The 23618-nt window shown below is 38.4% G+C and overlaps 3 protein-coding genes across 6 annotated transcripts; 2 read left to right on the top strand and 1 right to left on the bottom strand.

Moving 5' to 3' along the window:
• Positions 1 to 46: 46 nt before the first annotated feature.
• LOC135945587 (ubiquitin carboxyl-terminal hydrolase MINDY-3 homolog) lies at positions 47 to 3010 on the top strand. The gene is made up of 8 exons (XM_065493374.1): positions 47 to 475; positions 565 to 701; positions 758 to 1002; positions 1056 to 1167; positions 1268 to 1559; positions 1617 to 1776; positions 2474 to 2633; positions 2691 to 3010. Exons 1-8 carry the CDS (start codon positions 400 to 402, stop codon positions 2838 to 2840), a joined length of 1332 nt encoding a protein of 443 aa, XP_065349446.1. The 5' UTR covers positions 47 to 399; the 3' UTR covers positions 2841 to 3010.
• Positions 2875 to 6232, bottom strand: LOC135945586 (chitinase-3-like protein 2). The gene is made up of 7 exons (XM_065493373.1): positions 6045 to 6232; positions 5786 to 5916; positions 5086 to 5542; positions 4483 to 4725; positions 4219 to 4434; positions 3953 to 4163; positions 2875 to 3729 (listed from the first exon to the last, which is right to left on the bottom strand). Exons 1-7 carry the CDS (start codon positions 6101 to 6103, stop codon positions 3577 to 3579), a joined length of 1470 nt encoding a protein of 489 aa, XP_065349445.1. The 5' UTR covers positions 6104 to 6232; the 3' UTR covers positions 2875 to 3576.
• Positions 6233 to 6881: 649 nt separating this feature from the next.
• Positions 6882 to 23560, top strand: LOC135945584 (C3 and PZP-like alpha-2-macroglobulin domain-containing protein 8). 4 transcript variants are annotated; one of them, XM_065493369.1, is made up of 9 exons: positions 6908 to 7034; positions 18171 to 18339; positions 18980 to 19197; positions 19258 to 19462; positions 19536 to 19786; positions 20291 to 20480; positions 20786 to 20857; positions 22255 to 22625; positions 23023 to 23560. In XM_065493369.1, exons 2-9 carry the CDS (start codon positions 18177 to 18179, stop codon positions 23107 to 23109), a joined length of 1557 nt encoding a protein of 518 aa, XP_065349441.1. In that variant the 5' UTR covers positions 6908 to 7034; positions 18171 to 18176; the 3' UTR covers positions 23110 to 23560. The 4 variants fall into 4 exon arrangements, with proteins under 4 accessions (XP_065349443.1, XP_065349441.1, XP_065349442.1 ...); XM_065493371.1 differs by lacking the exon at positions 18171 to 18339 and having other exon boundaries at positions 6882 to 7034; XM_065493370.1 differs by lacking the exon at positions 20786 to 20857 and having other exon boundaries at positions 6909 to 7034.
• The last annotated feature ends 58 nt before the right edge of the window (positions 23561 to 23618 follow it).

Raw genomic sequence — 23618 nt, 5'->3', positions numbered from 1 at the left:
AGAGAAAAAAGCGCAGAACAAACTAAAAATGTTGTTTCCCACCCGCTGACATTTTTCATGTTGGCAATGCTTGACACATAGGGGGCGTGTCTGGTGTTGAGCGAATGCATCATTCGAAAGCAACCCCTCTAGCTTCATCGGAAAACTTTGCAAATTTAGGCGAAATATTGTCATGAGTGGCAGAGAACACTCCAAAGTTTACTTCTTGCTAAAGCGTTTTAATCGACGCCCTGTGGTTTAACAACTTATCATAGTCCTAGTAAGTCGCAAGGCTGCACAACCAGTCAGAACGGCAATTATGGTTTAAAAAGTCGTCCTTACGTGCAGAAACGTGCTAAAAATTTTGGCTAGTGACTCATTAAAGGATATTTTAATTGTTCGTGTTTAAAAAGCACCAAAATGTCAGTTGAAGATTTCAAAACCCTGTTGTGGGGAGACTCTTTGAAAGAGGATGTCTTCAGAAGATGGTCGCAAGGTGAGAAAACTGGTTAATTAATGCAACCGAGATCATCGATTGCACTTTTGTAATTAGGTTTTCATAGCGATGAATGTCATATGTTCCAGGATTCGTGTTTAGTGAATTGGAGCCAACCGCTCTGGTTCAATGGGAAGGAGGTCCGTGTGCAGTTTTGGCCCCAGTTCAAGCATTTATCCTGAAATCGCTTCTCCAGAAAATCACTTTACGGGAGCAATGGCGAACGGTACAGATTGATCAATTATTGTCTCATGGTCTGATGTCATAAATCCATTTTATCAGGTGGATCCTAGTCAAAGTAACTTGTTGCTAGCAAGTGCCTTGAGTGAAGTTCTGCTCCAGGCCGCGATCGAAGGTCATTCCGTCAAACTTGTGCATCTCGAGGAGGCTTCTCAGGTGTCAAGCACTGTTGGGGAACCACCTGCCGAAGAGGCCCCACAAGAAGATCAAGCAATGCCAGAATCTGAAGTTACACCTGCTAAGCCAGACTGTGAAGTTTGTTCATCTGATTTTCACGAAAGACTCCAGTAGGGATTTGTGAATTCATTTAATTTTGTTTTGTAATCTTTGGAATTCACAGAATCACCAGTTTGAGCAGAGAAAATTTGCTTGCAGAAATTGAAAGTCGTATTGACAAACTCAAGTCCACTTATGGTGTTCTACTTTTTCTATACTCTGTCCTGTGCACCAGGGTAAGCTTACGCCTACAAGCACAATAAATACCAAAAAAATTCTTAAAATTCCAATTTTACCCGCTCAGGAAAAACAAAGGACTAAACCACATTTTTCTAGGGGTCCGAGGTGTTGAAGGAAGAGCTCTCTGACACTTGCGAGCCAATGATTGATGCAAGCCATGGATACGGCAGCCAGAGTTTGATTAATTTGTTGCTGACTGGCAGAGCTGTCGGATATGTCTGGGATAGTGTCCGAAATGTTGGTGGTCTTGATCTGAAAGGCATTGACAAGCAGAGCGAGGTGGGATTCCTTACTTTGCTGGAACACATGCGTCTTGTCGAAGTTGGTTCTTTCTATAAGAGTCCAATAAACCCTGTTTGGGTTTTGGGCAGTGACACCCACCTTACAGGTAGGCCATTTTTACCCTCCTATCAAGGGATAACAGTAATAATTAATTAAATTTCAGTTTTGTTTTCAATGGAGTGCAAGCTGGTCAGCCCAGAAACTGCCAGTGAGGCTGGACGCAGAGTGTTCAAGCATTTTGATCCTGAGGGGAACAACTTCATTCCCACCAAATCCTTGACAGACGTTCTCAATGCTTTAAATTTAGTTTCGGAACCAGAATAGTAAGTGAGAAGTTCCAGGTGAATTTAAACGGTAATTATAGGCGTTAAAATTTTTGAAGTTGCGGAAGTTCTACCTGGAAATAGCCCCCTTCAATTTTTTCATTTGTGTAGCTTTAAAATATCTAGTTTTAAAACGGAAATCTTAATTTGAAGCTACATAATATTCAAAGCTGTTCTGCCGTGCATGAACCTCAAAGATTTGTACAATTGGCGTTATTTTTAGTGGTAATAATGGATTTTTTTTAAATTTGGTTTTCTGACAACCAAGCCTGAGAAAAATTATTTTGATATTTTTAAATGGCATCCATCATTCAATTCAGGTATCTTAAACATAAAAAATGAAACCTAACATAGTGGAAATAAAATTCTTGGTGTCAAATTTTCCCTAAAACATTAAAGGTTACTGAATTGGAACAATTGAGGCGAATCCAACCTTGAGGGACTGACTGATGGTCCTAAATCGTTGAGTTTGATAGCATTTCTCAGGTGTTCAACCCTGTAGAGTTCAAATTAAGTGTTAGAAATCCAATATTAATTCTCCCAGTTAAGTTCCAACCACAAATAAACATTGGATATAATAAATAAAGACCCCTTTTGATATATTGGGAATTTTTCCACCTCCAAGTAGAAATTTCAACGCCGATATTTCCGTCAAAACTGTTTAAGTAGGAAAACTAACGCATTGAAATTATTGCAGTGTTGAAATTATCAGGAAAAAGTTGGATAGTGAAAATTTGGGCATCATCCTGTTGAATGCTTTCATGGATGAGTTTTTCCCGAATGAAAATAGTTCCACGCCAGATACATTTCCCCTCTATCATTACAACGGACTACCTAGATCTTGCCCCAATGGAAAGGTATGGTATTTCATGTACAAACTGAGAATTGTATTTCATTTTTATCGATCAAACCAGGTGGAGTATGTTGAAGGCCAGGCTGTGACTCTAGAGAGTTTGGTTGGACCAAGCATGTCTGACAGTAACACGATGTTAACGTGCCTGCAAACCAAGTGGCCAAGTTTGGAAGTCCAGTGGACAGCATGTGCTACCCCCTCTTTGAATTAATTAATTTAGGTATTTGTGAGGAAAAAGAAAAGACTTGTTGGACAGCCAAAGTGTTGGAATATTTTTTGTCTCTGCTTAGTTATGTGACATTAAAAAGTTTTTGATCAAACTTTCGCTGTATTCAATGCATTTTACAAATTTTAAAATAAAAATCAAAATAACATCATTAACATCACTACTGTATTATTAGTGTTTAAAGCACACAGACTTGAAAGCACTGTTTGCAGAACATTTTCTAGGAACACTCTAAAAGTATACATCATGCACCATTTCAGAAATTCGAGAGATTGGCCAGCACGCCTTTCTGATTGTAAATATTTTGATTCTATTTGTACATATCACTAAACATTATTATTGGCATACTCAGAATGGAATACATTATTCAGGAATGACTGGTTGCGGTAAATATATAAAAGCATCCTTTATCTCTGATCTCTACCTGACGGTTCAAGTAGAATGGACAATTTTTTGGCCGGAAACGCGCTTGTCCTTGAACACTAAAGTAAAGCCCTTTGTAGTATCACCAGAAGCATTATTTCTGTACGCAATAAATACCGTAATAATTCATACAATCATTTGATCCTTGATAATAATAAGTATAAATTGGCTGTAAAGCGCAACATTGCAAAAAATAACATTGTTATGCATGATTAATATAATCTTTGGTAACAGCAGAGGATCAGAGTTTGTGGAATGGCACAAAACCAAAGGTCTCAGCCAAGCCCTGCTCCATTTGTCACAACATTAAGTCTGAGTGGCGTAGCTTAAGGACCTCTTTGATTCTATTGACCAAAGGGAATTTACCCTGACCGCAGCCGCCGGAGAAATCATCGTGACTGATGGACCAAACCATGGAGCCGCCAAAGTTCATCGACTTCACCAAACTGACCTGCAAAAGAAATATCATTGAGTCAAATGGTTATTTTTAATTGGCACAAGGGACTCTGGCTTCAGTACGCTTTAACATGCAATTATTTTTCCTTGAACAAACTCACTTTTGCGATTTTTATATAGACCACCAGTCCACTATTTTCAATCTAGTATTGATTTCGAGTTATGGACTGTGCACGTTTGAGGAAAGAGATCATATTAAGAGCGTAACGCTCAATTACCTTGTGTTCAACACTGGAAAGATTATCATAAGACACCCAGTCGTAGTCGTTGAACGCAAAGGGAACTTTGCTTTCATTGTCCCAGCGAACGCCAGTGTTTGGCTGGCTGATGAAGTCGCAAATTAAAGAATAATTGGCAAAGCCTTTAGCTCCGATTGAGCCGTAGCCGATTGCTGGAGCATTAAGACCATTATTTTCAGGGTTGACCAGCCTGTAACATACACAAATTTTATATTTTTACAATTTACTTCAATGGCAAAAAATACCTGAAGGTGTGAGCGTAGGTTGGGATGCCGATCTGGATCTTTTTCCTCGGCATGCCGAGTTCGTGCCAGTAGTTGGCAGACCAATTCGTGTTCATGGTTGTGAAGAGGCCCTTATCGTAGTGATTGGAGTACAGTGGTGCATTGTGACCGGTCACAGGCAAGTACCAAATGTAAGAGTGAAAATCGTAGGTCATCAAATTGACAAAATCAACATACCTGAAAATTGAATTGAGTGACAAATTTAACAAAATCAAAATTACTGACTTCGCCATGAAAGGTACATCATAAGAGACATCAGCGATGGCCTTCGGGGCTCCAACGGCCACAGAGAGAAGGAGGCGCCTGCGACTGCCCCGGAAGTTGCGGCGGAGGGTGTACAACAGGCTGGATAAAGCTGCCCTTTCAACACCATTTTTGCCTGGAGGTGGCCACTCGGGGAACTCCCAATCAAGGTCCAGCCCATCAATATTCATCTCGTTCAAAAATGCTGCAGCTTGTCTGGCAAACCTGAGGAACATGGTGATATATTTTACCCATAAAAGAATTTGGAATAAAGACCATAACAATTTAAGGAAATCTCTAGATGAATTAAATAAATTTCATTGCATTGGAAACCACCATAAAATTGGTTATTCCTACACCCACCCCCTTTAACAACCCTTAAGCTATATACTTCAATAATTTCAATTTTCTGGCCTAACAGTTTTGGAAAAAAGAACTTAATTTCTTAAGAATCATCAGAAATATCATTTGAACAATACAACATTGTAATTATTTATCTCAGACAACATAAATGACTTGATTGCATCAACTGTTCAACAAACAAAAGATGATAAAATAATTTCAAGATAACTACGTCTTTTGTACCTTTTTCTATTTGTCTCGGAATGCACAAGGTCATAGAAGCCCCCATCTTGGGTCATTTGCCCAACAGAGAGCATGACCTTCAGGGCAGGATTGGTTTGCTTTAAGGCAACCACCTTTTCGTAAATCTTCAGGTCTTCTGGCCGGATTGGTTGGAGGGTGCAGTTGTCAATTTGGGCGAATGCAATTACGAGATGTGTGCACAAAAAGGGGTCAATGGCCTCTGGCTGCAGAGGCTGGTACGAGTCTTCGGTCTGGATGGCATAGTAGCACACAAGGTGATGATTGTCCACGAAGGGGAAGGAGCTGCTTCGATTGCTCTTCAGGAAGTTTTTAGACGGATGATGCACTGGTGCTTTTGGCTCGGACGACATTACCAGAAGCTCAGTCAGCCCTTTTCCAGGGTGTGCTGAGGCCATTCCGTAGTACTCAGCTCGTTTGTTCGTAAACGTAGCATTTTCTGTGGGACAGTAAGAAAATAATTTAAATTTTTTGTTTGATTTCGATTCCTCTCGAGTGCGAATTTTGAGGAAAAATTGTGATTTTACAATAAGGAGACAGTGTTCGCCAATGATTTGCATGACGATTTTGTAATAAATTTTCTAAGGACTTTAAAAATGGTGAGATTTTTCATTTTAAAAAGTATCATACACTAAATAATATCCACTTTAGAAAGTATTTATATAAACGAATTAAGCCTTACCTGACAGCTCATACCAGGACTTGAATTGTAAATTCTTGAGCAGCTGGAGGGTAACTATGAGAGATCCTGTGAGGAGTCCTAAGGCTAGACATGCCACCGTAATAACAGGCCATTTGGCATTTGACAGGGTTCTGTAATGTAGTAAAACACCAAACGTTAAAAACATTCCGGACAGCATACATTAATTTGAAGGATTGTTCAAAGCTACACACGTAAATGCAGGTCACAAAAAAATTTGTGATTTTTCATGTTTTTTCACCTTCTGCTTTCCACCAGCAGCTGATACTTGGCCTGAGTCATTGGACGAATGTTGGTCATTTTGACGATTGTAAATCACATTTTGTTTGGAGAGTCACATAGTTAACGCCTCATTACAGACACAAATCCATTACGCATTTACAAGAAAATCGTCTTCAAGATTAAACGCACCAACCGCAGCAGACAGCAGATGAACGAAGCCAAGGTCGATGATCGATGACAGCGAGCGAGCGTAAGCCAGAGGAGAGCGTAAAAGTGACGTCACCGTATGCTGCAGTGGCGTAGTGCCTGGACCAATCCTGGATGAGATGTAGGCATCCTGCTTAACATCTGTCTGAGCATCTATACTCCTTTTGCTTTCTCGCACACGCAAGAAAAACAACACCGCCCGGAAATAAAAAAATTCTCGAAAAATTAAAATGGTTCATTCATCAATGATTTTTCGTTTTATTCCGATTCCTCACGAATTTTTTTAGGAAAATTCTCCTAAAATTAAAATGTATAACATAACCAAAAATCGTGATTTTACAATAAAGAGACAAAGCTCTCCGCTAGATTCACATGCAGACTTTACAGAGCCGATTTTCTTTTAAATGTGATCAAAACAATTTAGGATACTCTGCCTTAATTTTATTTTTTATGTACTATTTTAGAAAAAAAATAATAACAATTTTGCAGTGCAGGTTCACTTTAATAATTATGCCTTATTCAGTGAATTTCTATGTATTTTCTAGGACATAATAAAGCAGCCAGACAGTTCATAGTCCATCCGCTTTATCCTTAGGTTGGAGAAGTGGTAATGTAGTTTCAGCGGTGACGCTCTGGCGGCGCCGTCCGTCGGGCCCCTTCCCCCTACTCCTATATTATAGCAGGAGGCGTACGCTGAATCAGTATTCTTTCTTTCGATCACTTCTGCTTCCACACAGCTCCACTCACTTTGATCACCTGAGCCGGCAGCATCAGCAAACCTCCAACATGGGCATGGCAAAAGGTACGTCCATTGCGAATTTTTACTGATTTTTCTCTGGCACGTCAAAAGTGCCAGCGTGTGTGTCGTGACCACGAAAATGGTATAACAGCTTGACAACCTTGGCGGTCCTCACTGAAGGAACGCGAAAGCTGTATTTTTAGAATTAGTTCAGCTCATCCTCTTCGTCAATTTAAAAGGGCGTCGTCTCTCAGTTAGCCTAACAATAAAGATTCGCTCATCGGCAAAACCGATGATTTTTTATTTTATTCTGATTCGCGTTATATTAAACCTGAATGTGATTATTGAGAGTGATTGCGAACACAAAAAAGGGATAATATTTTTGCAGCGCCAATAGTTTTATTCCAAATTAAATTAAAAACAGTACATAGTTAAATGGAAAATATTATCGTCATGTTCTTTTTTAATTAGTTTGTTTGTAAAATTAAATTATTATTCTTCCTTCTTATTCCAACGAAAATATTATTATTAAATTATTTATGTCCAGATTTCATGGGGGAAAAAACGCGAATTTTAATGCCTGACTATTCCCTCTTGTTCACTAGCAACCCTTAATATTTGCAAAAGTAGTTTTGTGAACATTTAATTAATTTAATTCATATTTTAAATTTCCACTTTTCATTTCAGTCAAAGAATTAGTAAAAGTCGTGTTGGCAATCACAGGATTAGCGAATATAACTTTTTTTAAATTAAATCGTGACAAAAGCGTCTCTCAGTTTATAAATTTGGGGGAATTTCAGAATGATTAATTTAAAATGTTGAATTAATTTTATTTTTCAAAAATCTATATTTTTGAAATTTTATAAATAATAGAACGTTTAAAGCACCTCAATTCCAAATTTCATAAGGTTTAAATGTCAGCAATAATATATAATCAAAATTCATTTGGTTCTGAAACGACAATTTGAATTCAGCATTTTTGTGAAATGATGATGGCGTTGTTCACCGACACCGGATTCTCTGAAATTTGAACAAACACTGTCCTTGAAAAGGCAGCGGCGCGGCGCCATCAAATTCCATTTACATGATGAAGCGCCCAGCAAGTAAATTGAAACGTGTAATGAAGGTACGTGCCTCATTCCGTCATTATATGGCTCGTCGCCCGCTGCAGGTGTTTTAAGGCGCATTTGGTTTGCGAACCTGCATGCCGAAAATGCTGCAGACGGAGCTGATGACCTTCTTAGGTCATCGGCGCGCCGCCTCCACCTCCACAGAGCTGAGACACTCGCAGTCATGCGGCTCGCATACAAATTCTCTCACGGGCGCGTTGCAGATATTTTGTTGTTGAAATTTTGCCTTCATTTTACGCTCCGCTTGTGGAATTTTCTATTTTATTTTAAATGGTGTGGATTTTATTATTTGTGAAAATTTATAGCAATAACAAAACTAAATAAATTCATTTATAGGTGACGTGCATGCAATAATAACATATTTTTGAGGAGAGAACTGACTATTTTATAAAAATTTCCCTAACAAAATATAATTTTAAATCCAATTCCACTTGAGATAATTACGTATTTTTGAGGCGTTTTAAATTTTTCTGAAAGTTCTAGGTGAGAGGTGTTAGGAATTGAGGCCAGAGGTCGAAAAAAGAGGGTGCTTGCCCAGTTTTTGAACACTTCAAAAAACCCCGGGCTATTATAAGAGTTAAACTTTTGTTCTTGTTGAGTTATCAACTTGACATTTTCTCCATTCATCTTAACCTTTGATTCTGAACAACGTTTAAACTTATTAAATTGTTTTAGGTCATAGGTTAAGGTCACCTTTTTCGATCTTTTAATGAAATTCCGATTCTCCAGGCTGAATAGCCCCCTCCAATATTTTCTAGTTGCAGAACCAAAATGAAGCCTGTGAAATTCTATACAAAACACACGGTGTGTCATTGGTGCACTCGTGGTAGTTCCGCTGAACTTCCGGTTGGAAGCCGTTTTATGGTGCATGAAAATTTTCCTGAAAATACGCCTAGTGTCGTTGAATTTGATTTCTATGTGTTGGACTTACTGTGGCACACTGACAGAACCTATTAGTGTCAGGTAGAACCTTCAGGGACTTACTCTGAGGCTCCAAACATCGACCTTTGCCATAATAAAACAAGCTAGGTGTCGTTTTAAAGGTTTTATAAAATTTTTCGTTCGAATTTGATGCCAAAATATTTTAGAATTATTATTAAACTATTAAATATTTATTTTAAAGCAAATAATATTATTTCCACTATATATGAGTGGCTCAATAATATTTAAGGGGACTGTTATAATGTGATTGAAGCAATTCTAATGCAAAAGTTATTGTTTTAATTGTAGAGGATTGTTTGTCTCTATTAATAAAATTAAAACGTTTCTAAATGCTTAAAAAATGAAATTTGACAAAAATTTGTAGATGTTTTGAAAATTTTCCCTCAATTCGCTACCAAAATTCACGTACGCGCTGGATATTCTCTCTGAAAGTGACCTTTGGAGGGGTCGTAATTTACTCCACTTTTGTTTGTTTGTGTAATTGTTTGTTTATTCTCAAACTAGGTCAAAAGACATTCATGTTATTATAAAAGTCGTCAAATATTTAATCAAACATGTGAGAAAAGTCGTTTGTGAATGGGCGTAGTCATAGTCTTTAAAATTGGGGGTTGTCAAATCACGCGGGAAATTCATACATTTTCCCTATTTTTCCCGAGATTTTCGGCGAAACCATGACGAAATAAACGACCAATCCGTAGCAAATAAACAGGAAATTTGTATCTCTTAAAAATTCCATTTAGGTGTATTTTGTTCTTTTTTACATTTTTAAAACAAATAATATTTTGTTATAGTTTTACTTTAAAAAATAAAAGCTGTTTCGTGTCAACTTTAACCACGTTCTAAGTTAAGAAACTCGGTCAATTTGCGTGTTTAGCCTAGCATTGCGAACTCCTCTCCACGGTTGATAGGTTGCCCTAATAACACATTCTCGCGTATATTACTCATTCGCATGAATCACTTGTCTCGGCGGCTCTCAAACTTTACTGCCTACGCGATCAAATCAGGGAAAATAAATCTGTGCCGAAGAACCTGTGTTACAACACCCATGACTTGTGCACAACTGCAGAATATTCGATTTCAGTTCGAGTCGTAAAAAGAGAGTTCAGAAAGAACACACACGATATGAGAATGCATGCAGACAACAGCCGGCACGAGGGAACAAGAAAGAATTGATATTAATTTGAATGGGAGATATGCATGGGTTGGCACTTTTCACGTTGGGCGAGACTCTTACGGGGGCGCTCGCCGTATTTGGATGGGAACAGGGTCTGAATCACGACGATGCCGCCGGCGAAAACTCGGCCCTTTGTTCGAGAATACGGGTAAAACCTGTGCTTCGCTGTTGGCTCTGGATTTTTTTACAGAATTATTGACATAAAATTATGCAGGTATATTATAATACTTTTGAACCTGCATAATGAGCTTATTTAGATTTCATTCTAGAAAAGAGAAACTGTTAATTTGGAGTTCCGAAAACACAAAAACAAATTTTGTGAGACACGACGTCATCATTGTTTTGTAATTAACTCAACAATACTAATTTGAAAGGGGAGATTACATATTACTTAACTTAAATGTCTTACTCATTTTAAAAGTGACAACATATATTTGGACTTTGCGTTGCGTGTGTATATGTTTGAAATTTTTTGTTATGCCACCGGAGTATATTTACCTCATCGAAACATCTAGAAAAATACAATTTCTTAAAATATTAGAAGCTCCAAAGAAACCGTTTACTTTGTCTTTGCGTTTTAAATCTGAACGACAGTTTTTTCTGAGCTTCCATTTGTTATTAGCATAAATCGTGTCGTCTAAAAGTGTCTAAAGCAGCAAAAAGAGTGATTAATCGAAATTTTTCACATTTGTCAGAGAAAGTTTCCCGATTTTTAAATTCTAGTTGGTTATTTCCAGCTTAAATACTCTCTTTGGTCAATAAGTTCTAACGTCAGGAAAATATTTTCAAGCAAACGAATAACAGTCGGTTTCAGGGGCAAATCGTTTAGGATTAATTAATTTAGTACTTAAATTTTATTCTTTGGGAGAAACATAAAATACAACTGTGTCATATTTATTATTTAAATCACTGGATCTCTTCTTGAACAGTTAAAACGTGAAATTTTAATTGCAATCGGTATATTAACTCATTTTCAAAATATTTTCCATGGTAGGAAATTTATTCCTATTTTTGAACATTTTTATTAAAAACGAATTAAAAGCGTATTTTATTTTAAAACTGTTTTTCCGTAACAATTAGACCGTTTAAGGCGGTTTTTGGGCCGATTTAAACGGTTTTTGAGACATCTTTCCAAAACATCCAAAAGTTAATGTTTTTGCTGTTAAAATTTAAAGTCTTAGATTTTTGTAGAGAAACAAAAGAAGCACCTTTAAAATGATTGAAAAATGCCGTTTGAAATCCTTTAACTGCGAGTGAACATTATGCTACAAAAATCGTGTGCATCGACTATTTTGCAAAAAAAGAACCGTTTTGAATTCACAGTCCTAAAAATATTATGTAAAGTCACCGATTTGATAGCAATACAGTTTTGGGTTGAAGGGCAGAATTTCGTGACCATGTGTACAAAATTCAATAAGCGTTACCAAGGGGGGCAAACATTTTCCTGTGGCACGCACCGCTTAAAAAAAACTTTTCGTTTTGTATGAATAAAAAGCAGAAAGACCGTGCCGTCGAGAGAGCCGAGAGATGCTTGTCAGCGTATAATTTTGAGCTTAAAGCAAAGAGGGCTGATTCGATACGCGCTCGCTATTTTCTCTGTGACGCATTTTACAACAAAAGGCGGGCTAATCGTCGTCGTGTGACTTCCGCCCTCGCGGGGTGGGTCCGCAAATTTGCTGCTCTCCAGAGCATCAATTTCAATCAACTGTCACTCAGGTTGCGTTTGCTCGCGGCACACACCTCTGCGTTGTGTTCGGCCGTTCCCCCTCAACGCCGACCATCGAGTGCATGTCGATTTATTGCATTTATTGTGTGCTCCCATTCACCACTTTTCGGTAAATGGGTTACGTGCTTCATGCAAATGCCTCATTTCCCTTGCTTCACACTTTGTATACAGAAATACATGCAAGCGCAGGTGCAAAAAGTTTGTTTGCATGCTTCCACGCGGCATGGCAGCTTTATATATGGCGAATTATTACACTGCGCACGACAATTATTGTCGTTTCTTCTCTTTTGCTAGAATAATATAAAAAGATATGCGGATATTTCAAACTGATTGCTAGGGATTCGTGGAAAAACCGGTGTTTTTTGTTTTATGCTCAATTTCCAAAGGGAAAATTTTTTTCTAAACGTTTAAATTTGTATTAATTTTTCCCACTGCAATCAGTGAAATATCCACGTGATACTTTTTGCCTTTAAATCAATAAATGATCGATTTACACAAATCAACTATGGGAAAAATATTGATTTTATTTAAAACTGCGATTTTTTAAATCGATAAAAACATCCACCAGATTCCTTTTTATCGCAGCAGCCACTAGAAGAAGACGTAACTTAAGGGAATTTTGAAATGGGGGCTTGATTTCCCAAATTTTTATCCAGAGAGGCATGGCATGTGCCACAAAGCGCGGGAATATCATAATATTTGACGTTTTTAAGACTCGTGCAAATGGGGGAATTTTTATTCCTTAGAAAATTAAAAAGAAGGCGTGGCACACGGTGGAATACGTGGAAAAATCGTACAAATTTGCCCCTTTATTGTCCTGACACTCTAGGGAATTTTGAAATATGGGTGTGGCTCACCAGAAAATTTAAACAGAAAAATGTATCGCGTGGTGGGAAAGGGGGAGAATAGTAAAATGTAACGTGTTTTGGTTCGAGGTTGGACTTGTCAGTCAGTCATCGAGATTTTCAGCCAATTTTTTATTTAAATTAACGATTAGCTTTTATCAGAAGAAGCTTAAAATTCATGGTTCGCGTTCACTGTTCACCTGATGGTCCAAACATCGTTGCGAACAGAATAAATTAGTGATAATCGTTTTTGCACATCTTTCATACTAAAAGCCTAATAATAATAATTGTCGTTTCTTCTCTGTGGCATGAACACAAAAGGCATTTCCAACTGATTACATCTCTTTATAACTTTTCAAAACTTCTGCCAAGAAGCAGTGTTGAATTTGCAGCATATTTCATGCTTTATTGTTATGCTGGAAAATTTACGACGACTTAAAACCCGAAATCGCGGCAGTAAACTCAATATCAAATTTGCCCCCAGCGTGTACTGCGGCACAGAATAAATTCAAGCCACCTGGTCATAGGAATAAACGAATTGCTGCTGTTATAAAGAGCCCACCCTGCATTGTTATCTCGTCCAAAGAGTATACGTACACAAGTGATAAATGAATTTCTCACGGAATATCTGTTCCTTAAAAAAATGCTTGCCGAAAATGTAAATTCGCCTTTTGTGCGGCGCGTATAGAAATACAAGCGCATATTTTATTATTTACCAGAGCTCTGTTTTTTTTTCGTGCTGCAGCCAATCGACCAAAGCACAAACACACAAGCTCGCGTTTGGTTTGAATTTCCTGAAAGTTACCCATTTGCACGTAAGGCGATAAATTTTCGCTCTGAACCGGATTGGTGAGGTCATCCCTTCCATGACATCACAAGCACCACGCACTTGAGTCGCGTAATCGTTATTATTTATAACCCATGATGCCAATGTATTTATGTATTAGCTCTTCCAATTGTATTTTTATTTACTGAGTTTGTAAATTTAGCCTTGGAGAGGAGTAATTTTTATATTATGCTAGACCATAGATGAGATGGTATCTATTTTTCCAATAGTTCGACCTTCTGACGCTAATGATGTTTTGTTTTCACTGACCTACCTGAGTTATGTTGATTATATCTTCCTTTATAGATATTGTTTTCATTAATTCAATACCAGCATAGTGAAATGAGTGAGCATACAGACTCGTATTTTTTTCAAGTCTCGCAGTGGAATTTTTTACCATTAGCAACCAGTTTTTTTATCAAAATTAATTTCATTATTTGATAATTTGTTTTGCTGGAATATATACATGAATTCAAAGGTCAAGGGGAATCTAACTGTGTTCTATTTATGCAATTCTGTTGGTTGGAACCCGAGATTTAGAGTTAACAAATTTTCAAAACAAGAAAAGTCTTAAATTTCGTGTTTTTTATGTTTTGAAGCGGTATTTTTCAAAAATGAAAAATAACGCATATTTTATTATTTACCAGAGCTCTGTTTTTTTTCGTGCTGCAGCCAATCGACCAAAGCACAAACACACAAGCTCGCGTTTGGTTTGAATTTCCTGAAAGTTACCCATTTGCACGTAAAAATGAAAAATAACACCACCCTGAAATTTTCACACGAGTCACGAGAACACATTTAAGCACATATATTCAAAATTCCAAAATCCTGAGCTCATTTCCAAAATTTTATTGAACAACTAAAATTAACCTTTAACCTAAAGGACATCGAATTTAATATATATGCTAATGTTTCCTCTGACCTGTGAAATTTAATCAAAAATCATCTGAGTAGTAAATCTGGCATTTCAAATTACAAGCTATGTTTGGTCATACTTCATACTGGATCAATTTAATTTCGATTTGGACAATATTTTTAAGTAAAGAAAACAAAATATGTTAATTTTGTCGAATCTACAAACTGAAGGAATTTAAATTTAAATATGGTAATAAGCGCACATTTTTATCGAACATTAAACACCGTGATTTACAGCTTTCAGCCGCAATTTGCACGTAGGCCGATATTGTCCTTTTATTACCCCTGACGAGGAAAAGAGATTCGTGAATAATTTATGAGCATTTCGAAATTGTTGCTGTCCGCTTTTTAACCTTTTATTATTTCACTTTCCGCGCAGACTGCTTTTTGTGTCACGTGGTTAGTAAAACATTGCGTCGTGTACTTTTCTCCTTGGGGTGAATCGTCGATATTTTTGGGGTGGTCCAGCAACGCCAGTGCAGAGGGGACGAGCGTGGCTAGACTCGTAGACTATTCGCCGCACCGCAGTCGATAAGCACGCTGCGACCACTTTGTGAAACGAATTAATCGTGGCATGTCATAGAGCGTATTCCGTATTCGGTTTCGCTTTCGAAGAGATATTAAATGATATATTATATGCATGTACAGTAATGGCGCCTCTAATCTTGCATAATTCCATTACCGCGTGAGTGAGAATATTTGTCATTGAAGAAGAAACTCATGATCGTCACATGATACAAAATGCTCACGTGATGCCTCGTGAAGTGCCAAACATGAGCAGTGGCGCGGCTTTAAAAATCACAAAGGAATTTATATGCTAATCGGGAATAATCTGCATTTTCCTCTACCCGACGCATAAAATTACCTTATATTTTCCTCGTCCTTCCGCCGCTTTATTATAATTATTCCTCATCGCTGTGTATGAGTGGAAGAAATATTGCTGCGTGCCCTCCCTTTGCGTGAATTGAATCGAGAAGGAAATAGGAAGCGTTTAACATTCCCCTCGAGGAAATAATAGAACCTAGAGACGCATATAAATGTCAAAGTTAGACGTTGAAAATGAAGAGCATATAGCTTTTGATCATAAAATTTAGGAGTTATTCGTTAAAATACAAAGGAATTTATGGTTCACGCCTACGTAATTTAACAGTCAAATTATTAAACATTTTCAAACTGCCATATACGGGGTCGGATTTAAATAAACATTACATTTTGGAATCTGCCCAAATTTTCCTACAGAAAAGCGTTCTGCTGGGAAAATTACGTGCATAAATCTAACACCTTGTAGTATAGCTTTATTTTGGCTATTTCGGTATTTTTTGCTGGCATATATATACGAGTCAATTTATAAAAAATAATTTTTTTCTGCAGGTGACTATTTTCTTCTCTCTTCATTTCTTGTGCAAGCGGAAGCCAAGGGTCAAAGCTTTTAATATTGTTATTGTTTGACTGTTAGATGCGTTGCCTCACTCAAATGGAAAGAAAACACTTTTTATTGCGTAATTTGGGCTCAAAAGTAGTTAGCAGGATCCTTCGGATGGGAAATGTAAACAGAAAGGTGTGAGTTTCACTTCTGCCTATGCAAATTTGATTCGAGGCGTTAATTTCGTCTGGAAACACAGGTGTTGTTAAGGTATTTTTAATATTAGAGGTCGTGAAATTTTTTAATCAGCTTTCGACGTCTGGCTGCCCATAAGTTCAGATTTATCACGTTCGATTGTAGTGTGTGGGCGTTCGTGTTTCGTCCTATTATCACCCGCGCGCCAATGAATAATGAATTAGAAAATATTATAGAGCCTTGTTGCATGCTCAGTTAGTTAGGGAGGGCGGCGAGAAATTATCTCACGGAAAATCGCCACGCCACAAGTTTCGGTCTATTCCAACGCATTTAATTGCCCCCGCGCGCGCGTGCTGATTATATTTTTTGGAAAATTCAAATGAACGGGCGGCCCACTTTGCTGCCTACCCTCCGATGACTTTCACTTAACATTTATTTGACCCTTATGGACTTGCGACACAAGCGGATATAATTGGTTTATTGCACTGGCCACTAATGACTGTTTTACTGAAAAATAATTGTTTCATTAGTAGCCTAATCCACCCATTTAACAACACTTTGAAGTAATAATAATTAGAGAAAATGGAAGTCAAGCAGTGTGTAGTATACCTTTGGTAAATTTTAAAATAATTTTTATATCTTTGACTTTAATACAGTAACAAAATTGGGGAAAATGCTTTTAAATTTGCACAAGTTTGCCGTTTAAATTTCTCAGAAAATCAGCTCAGAACTTTGCATGCGAGAAAACTGTCTCCTTATTGTAAAATGGCGATTTAAAAATTTAGGATATTTTTTCTCAAATTTTGCACACCGTTGGATAGATCATGAACTAACAATTGAAATTAATATCTGTATCAAGCAGTGACCTTGCCTCGATATCAACTTACTAATGTTCACTTTTCGTGATGATGTCAGTACTCGTATAATGTTATGTGCGCAATTTTTCTCCGTCGAAGCTGTTCAGCTGTCCGCACAGTGTTTCAATTAGACGCTCTCACGTTTCATTATACGAGCTTGTAAATTGCATTTTTCACATATTAATGGCTGCCTCTTTGGGCACTCCTGTCATCTGATAAAATGCAAATGCCCTACTTAATTGCCCAAAACACAAATGTGGCAAAACACGCGAGCCTCGTTTCTTCTGGCCGTCATAGTTTTATGTTCCATAAAGAGCTACGGTATTTCCACGCATATGTATTTAAAATGCCTCTCCGAGTTTGGCAAAGGCCTTTTAAGTTAAAGGTCAACTGGTGAGAAGCTATCAGCGTGAAATACCACGCCGACTAAATGTGTGCGATGAAGTAATTTCTAAAAATAGATTTGGTTATATATCAAAATATTCAGAAGCACGCAAACCGTTTTGTTTCGCACACTTTACGGTTTCTCTGCATTTCCTTGTGTCCCAGCAATGGCGAGAGCATTTTTGGACTCTAATTCAATCCCTTGGCCTTGGCCAATTTGAAAATTAATAGATTTTTAGCTTACGCGCTCTAAATTAGTAACGTCATTTGCCGCCAACAAGCGGAAATGCAGTTATTTCCCTTTGGTCACTTTAAAAGTTTTGGAACCCGTTGACAGCTTCAGTCACCTATAGAGGAGATCATGACGAGTCGAACGGTGTCTATTTTTTTCAATTTGACGCGTAGAAGATGAGATTCGGTGAAATAGTATTTTCTTGTGGACGTTGTCGAAACACAAACTATGTGTTAACAAAGACGTCTCAGGCGCTAAGAAACAAATTTACAAAAAATTGCATACCGCTCGACTCCACCTCACGTCCCATAATAGCCTGATAAATACGCTATTTATTGAGGTTGAAACAAATAAATTGTTACATATTCATGAGTCTAACTTTTGAACTATTCCCGCACGATTGCGAGATAGCGTAAGAGAGAGCATGCGTGAAGAGTGAATCAAGTTAGTAAGGGGCAAAATGAAAGTGAAAGTGTCGTTGTTTGATTGCTTTTCCTGGACTTACAAATAAGTGTTACAGTTACAATTATTATAATCTACAATTACGACTACACGTTTGCTGAATAGTAACGATTTATTATGAATTTTTACAAAATTCACGTTTGTTTAGGGTGAGATGTTCGGCCACGGTCACTGCGGCCACGTTATTGGCCGCGTCGAGCCAGGGTGTCGCCCCGAGTACGTTAGCGAGCACTACGCCACGGGTCGCAAACGCTACTCCAACATTGACTTGTCGGCCCGGGCGCCTGGTCATGGCAGGCCAAAGAGTGTCACGAAAGGTGAAAAAATGGGGTTGAAGGGATGTCTAAGACTGTCTAAGGGAATTTTGCTGTTTTTGACACAAACAGAAAAAAACGAATTTGAACGGCGTGTCCGATAATAATTCTCTACGATTAACCTGAAAAAGTAAAGGATGCTCGAAATTTCCGGGTTTTGATTTTTGGAAACCTGTAAAACTCGCAAAAATATGGAATTCGGTAGTTTCCGGTCACACCCGAAGCCAGAAGCTTATTGCTTTTAGAAATTCTGGCTCACGATTATCCAAAACTTGATTCGAACGGGATAAATCATGAAAATTATTTTGAAAATAAAATTTTCGCCCCACTTTCAAGCTCACAATCAGATTTAAGAATGACTTTATAAATTACAACTGTTGAAAAGATTTTTGGAGGAATTAAAAAACAATTAATTATTACGAACGATTTTAACTAAAATAATAAATTTGAATAACATTACAAATATATTATAATTATTATGAATGAGGTTTTTACTTCCTTTTGTACCCTCCTGATGAAAATACAGCAGGGTCTTTCTTATTTTCCTTTTTTTTAATTAATAACCAACGGACAGACCAGTCACTACTGGAAGCAGATTGCAATAAAATGAAAATTAACCAAACCACTTCAATAATTTTTGCAGAACTGCACACCGAAGACAGCATGGACTACGATTTCCAAGAGGTATCTACCACCAACTCGTCGTGCGTCTTGCGATTCAAGGTGAAGGTTGCCCACGACGCGCACGTTTGCCTCAGTTCTTCAGAGGATCAGGAAGCCACTCCCATCTACGAAATCTTCATCGGCGGCTGGGATAACAGCAAATGCGCCATCAGGCGCGACCGCACCAAGCCAGACAGGGTATCGATCTCTTTTTAAATCCTCTTTTTACAGTCCGCTACATCTGTTTGCTAAAATTAGGCCGAAGCCGAGACTCCCGACGTGCTTTCCGCTGACGAGTTCCGCGGATTCTGGGTTTCGTGGAATTCCGACTGCAAAATCGAGGTCGGGCGTGAGGGCGAGGAAGAGCCCTTCCTGTCCTTCACCGACCCTGAGCCCTTCGAGATCACTCACTATGGCCTCCGCACCGCCTGGGGAGCCAGCGGCGAGTGGGAAATCGAACAAGGTGAGTCACTACGCCGTCGATTGAAAATGCTTTGAATTGGTCATAAAAAATCTTTGCAATTTTGCACGGTTAGCAAAGTTTGAAACTCAGGACGGTGCGCCGTACAGATTAACTGCGGCTCCGCGGATCCAGGACGGCGGTTCTTTGCAGCTCAGCGTGCGTGCCGCTCACGACGCTCATGTCTGCCTGAGGGTATGTCCAACTCAGGACGTACCTCAGTATGAGGTCTTCATTGGAGGCTGGAACAACAGCAAATGCGCCCTTAGGAAAAACCAAACCAAGCCTGATTTGGTGGTGGTTGACACGCCCGACATTTTAGATTCGGTACAGCTTAATTATCCCAAATTGCACTCATTCACCTAGGTTTTTCATAATAGAAGCAATGCACTAAAACCGCATTTTTTTCTGAAAAAGTAAATCATAAATATGTGAAATATTCATATGATTTAAAAGGAGTTGATTTTCATTATTGTTGGTTCTTTTGCTTCTCATTTAAATTTTAGGAAGACGTACAAGCAATAATATTTATAACTATTGCACATATTTTTAGAAAGAATTGCGTTGAATTAAGTTGGCTTATGTTGAATGAAAGTCCTTATTATCTAATAAGTGCGAGTTAAACTAAATATTTTTCTAGTGTGTAAATATTTTTGAAATTTTTTCTCTCAATAATATAAGGCAATAAAACATGATCTTTTCTTTTTGAAATTCAGAAAAAATGTGAATAATAGCTTCTATTTTGAAAAGCCCTTTCATCTAAATAATACTTATCTTATTTCATTGCTTTGACTTGCACATTCGCTCATCTCGCACCTTGCCCCTCCACAGGGAGCTTACCGCAGATTCCAGCTTTCGTGGCAAAATGGTCTCGTGACCCTTCTGGATGAAAACGACGCAGTAATATTCGTGCACCAGGACCCTGAACCCTTTACCATTTCGCACTTTGCCGTAAGAACGTGCTGGGGCGCCCGAGGCGATTGGCAGATCAGCGTTCCCTCTCGTCAAACGCACTTGAAAGGTCCGCAATAGTTATTCATTATATTTGTGGAAAGTCCGTCTGTTCGTCGTTGTGGTGTAGAAATAGCTTTTAACTACTGTTAATTTTCTTAATACCTTTTTATCGTTGGTTGGAATCTTGAAAAGGCTACTTGGCATAATCTACTAAGTTCATCTGGCCACCGTGTAAGCTGCTGATCTCGCCGTCCGATATAACTGTTTTACTTCTCTTTCACCCTTGCATGCTAACGTTTATTTTTCGTAAAAATTCATTTTATTTGTGCGAGAGTGAAAGTTGTGTGTTTCTCTAACAACTCATGGAAATAGTGGCTGGGCCAGAAGGCGAGGAGGCTGACGGCGAGGAGAAAGAGACCGCCGAAGAGAAGGAAGAGAGCGAAGGTACAGATGCATCCACTGACAAAATAAAACTTGCATTTGTCTATGAGGCATGAGAGTGAGAAATGGGTCTGACGCTGTTGCTGCTGCTGGTTTTGGTCTTTCTCTATTCCTACTAATTATATCCTATACTGGCTTCGTTTCCAATCATTGCGTGCTGCTGCTGCAACCCCAAATATCGCACACCCTAGATCGCCATGTTGATTGTAATCCATCTGCAAAATTAGATTAATTAACTTCAATGCGCGCGTGGCCTTGCCTTTTGCACCGCCTTTTCTTTTGTTGTCACTCTGTTGATTTGGTGCATTGATAAAAGTCCGCCGCATTAATTTAGAAAGTGTATAATAGTGACGAGAAGGAGAATGATGGAGCAAAACGCGAGCTTCCTGAATATTCAAATTAGATATATACGTACTTTTTAGGGTAATTACCATGCATTGTAACTCTAGACTCACGAAAGCAATGTCGTGTAGATTACACTCGCTCGCGCTTGCTGGACTGGACATGCCAAAAAATTTTACTTTTATGGCCGTCCCGACAGTAGCACAGTAATTTTTTTAGTATACAGTTGCATTTTCTCGTGTCAAACAGAATGTTTAATTCACGTGCTATCGACTGATATCATAAAAATTTCTGGAATTTCGTTTAATAACTAATAAAGCCGATTTAAAAATGCTGTAAATCCCACGATTAAATGCCCCTTTAAAGCAAGCCCCTGGAAATTAAACAATAAAAATGTTTTTAAAAAAATATATAAACACTCAACTTTGCACGCACCGATATTTGCTCTTGTGTCAAGGAGGGCGCGCCTATTAATCCGACAAGATTGATTTTTCTCCACATACAGTTTGAAATTAGATGACAGAAAACTTCGTTGACAATAATTGCCTATTTTATAGGAGCGCAAAGTTTGCGATTTTTAAAAAGGTGATTCTTGAGCAAATTGTAGATTAAATATGTTATTTATTTACTTTTGTTAAGATGGAGATAGATTGAAAAACTTAACCCCTTCATACTCAATAACTTGCTAACGTTGACCAATTTCAGGTCAAAGAAAGACTCTAAAATCGGGTCCGTTTTTCAAAATATCGAAGGGAAATAATGTTTAGATATGAGATTGCCGAAATTTGCAAAATTTAAATCATGCTATGAGCAATAGTGTCCCCTTGCAATTGAGAAAATTTCACCCTCATTTGGTAAAAAGCCATTACGGCAGTTTAAATTCGTAAAAACCATAAATTCCTTAGGCAAAAATGTCATCTTTATATCAGACACAATCAAGTGGTAGCAAAAAACACGATAATTTTCGGATTAAAAGGTGCGCTCGCTTCGTGAGGGTTGTTTAAACATCAACAAACCAAAAACCAATGTAAGTAATAATCAGCAAAAATATCCCTCAGGTCTAGAACCAGTGGAAACCCCTGGGGAGGCGTGCTGGGTGCCCACCAAAGCCGGCGATGACCTGCCCGAAGGCGCCGTCGTCGGTGGAGCCGACCTCGAATGCGAACTGTACATCGCCAGGGCCAAGCACGAGGGCGCCCTGCTGCCTGGAAAATACGTGCCTGCCCACGGCACAACCTACGTGGCCTGGGGCGGCGAGGAGCACGGAAAGGAGGAGTTTGAGATCCTGTGCGGCTGCAAACCTGTCTGGGTGCAGGTCAACGAGGGCGACGAAATCCCTGAGAACGCATTGCCTGGCGGGCGCGCTGAGGACGGCGAGACCCTCTTCGTAGGCAGAGTGCAGCATGAGGGCACCACCACCCTTGGAAAAGTATGTTTGGCGAATGTTTTTGACATTAATATTTAAATTCTGCATTCTTGCGAGTAAAAGATGAAGAAAGAAGTGTGGAATAGAAAATTTCAACAGCTCTCAGAATGTGTCTGACGTTCCCTGGTCAGACACTAATTAATTTACTAAAGTTTCCAAATCTAGAAAGAGTTGGACTTTATATAAAAATTTTAATTCAATTATTTTCTTTGTTTTCCAAAAAAAATGATTTTTTAAACAAAATTTCATGTATCTGACAAATTTGGAATTTTTGTTTAACAGAATTTATGTGAATACCCTTGCAGAGGAGAAAAATGAGAGCAATTTTATTTTCCATCAAATAAAAACCCAAGCGATCGTTATAGCGGAAACAATTTAATTCCCCCTGTTCCAATTTCAGGTGCACCCGAGCCACGCATCGTGCTACATTCCCTTCGGTGGCCAGGAGCTTGGATTCCCAGACTATGAAGTTCTGGTTCGCCAGTAAATCGCCTGCCAGCCAGCTGAAAAAGAGCACGCAAGCCTCTAAACTCCGCGCCTGACCCTCTGATATGAATTTGTATGCTTTAATACTCCTCTATGTTTGCGGCTTTCTGTCATAGTATTTAAAGACAAAAAAAACGAGATCTTTTCGTAATTTTAGAGAGTAAGAAAGAGAAACCTATTGGTGCGATTAAGCATTATAGTTGAAAAGTGTCAAGTAACCTCTCTGCCTTAAAAAGTGCGCTGCAGTGTTTTTCTCGAAAAGAGTCGTGTGATAATTAAATATTCGGCAGCTATTTAGCCTTTAAATATGTATTCGAGCACTCTGTCTGTTTGGAGAGTTGGCCACCACAGAGCAGCACACATGATTTAGTGCCTAGGCGATAGTAACATGTGCACCGTATTACGCATTTTAATAAAATCAAATTGAACGCATTTCAAAGTGGTTATGTGAACTGTCATGTTTTATTTGGAGGACCTGTCCTAAATTAAATCGCCTAATATACGCGTAGG

This window comes from Cloeon dipterum, chromosome X (assembly GCF_949628265.1).
Source record: "Cloeon dipterum chromosome X, ieCloDipt1.1, whole genome shotgun sequence".
In the NCBI taxonomy this organism is placed as follows: domain Eukaryota; kingdom Metazoa; phylum Arthropoda; class Insecta; order Ephemeroptera; family Baetidae; genus Cloeon; species Cloeon dipterum.
The sequence above is the reverse complement of the archived record's forward strand: the minus strand, read 5'-3'. Positions and strand labels throughout refer to the sequence as shown.

What these genes read in the sequence shown, in the direction of transcription:
- LOC135945587 (XM_065493374.1), top strand. Translation starts at nt 400, where the DNA reads ATGTCAGTTGAAGATTTCAAAACCCTGTTGTGGGGAGACTCTTTGAAA. An exon ending in ACTCTGTCCTGTGCACCAGG is followed by an intron (nt 1,168 to 1,267) that starts GTAAGCTTACGC and finishes ACATTTTTCTAG; the next exon opens with GGGTCCGAGGTGTTGAAGGA. An exon ending in TTAGTTTCGGAACCAGAATA is followed by an intron (nt 1,777 to 2,473) that starts GTAAGTGAGAAG and finishes AAATTATTGCAG; the next exon opens with TGTTGAAATTATCAGGAAAA.
- LOC135945586 (XM_065493373.1), bottom strand. Translation starts at nt 6,103, where the DNA reads ATGACCAACATTCGTCCAATGACTCAGGCCAAGTATCAGCTGCTGGTG. An exon ending in GATGTACCTTTCATGGCGAA is followed by an intron (nt 4,435 to 4,482) that starts GTCAGTAATTTT and finishes TTCAATTTTCAG; the next exon opens with GTATGTTGATTTTGTCAATT. An exon ending in ACCTACGCTCACACCTTCAG is followed by an intron (nt 4,164 to 4,218) that starts GTATTTTTTGCC and finishes TGTATGTTACAG; the next exon opens with GCTGGTCAACCCTGAAAATA.
- LOC135945584 (XM_065493369.1), top strand. Translation starts at nt 18,177, where the DNA reads ATGTTCGGCCACGGTCACTGCGGCCACGTTATTGGCCGCGTCGAGCCA. An exon ending in CGCCCGACATTTTAGATTCG is followed by an intron (nt 19,787 to 20,290) that starts GTACAGCTTAAT and finishes GCCCCTCCACAG; the next exon opens with GGAGCTTACCGCAGATTCCA. An exon ending in TCGTCAAACGCACTTGAAAG is followed by an intron (nt 20,481 to 20,785) that starts GTCCGCAATAGT and finishes TCATGGAAATAG; the next exon opens with TGGCTGGGCCAGAAGGCGAG.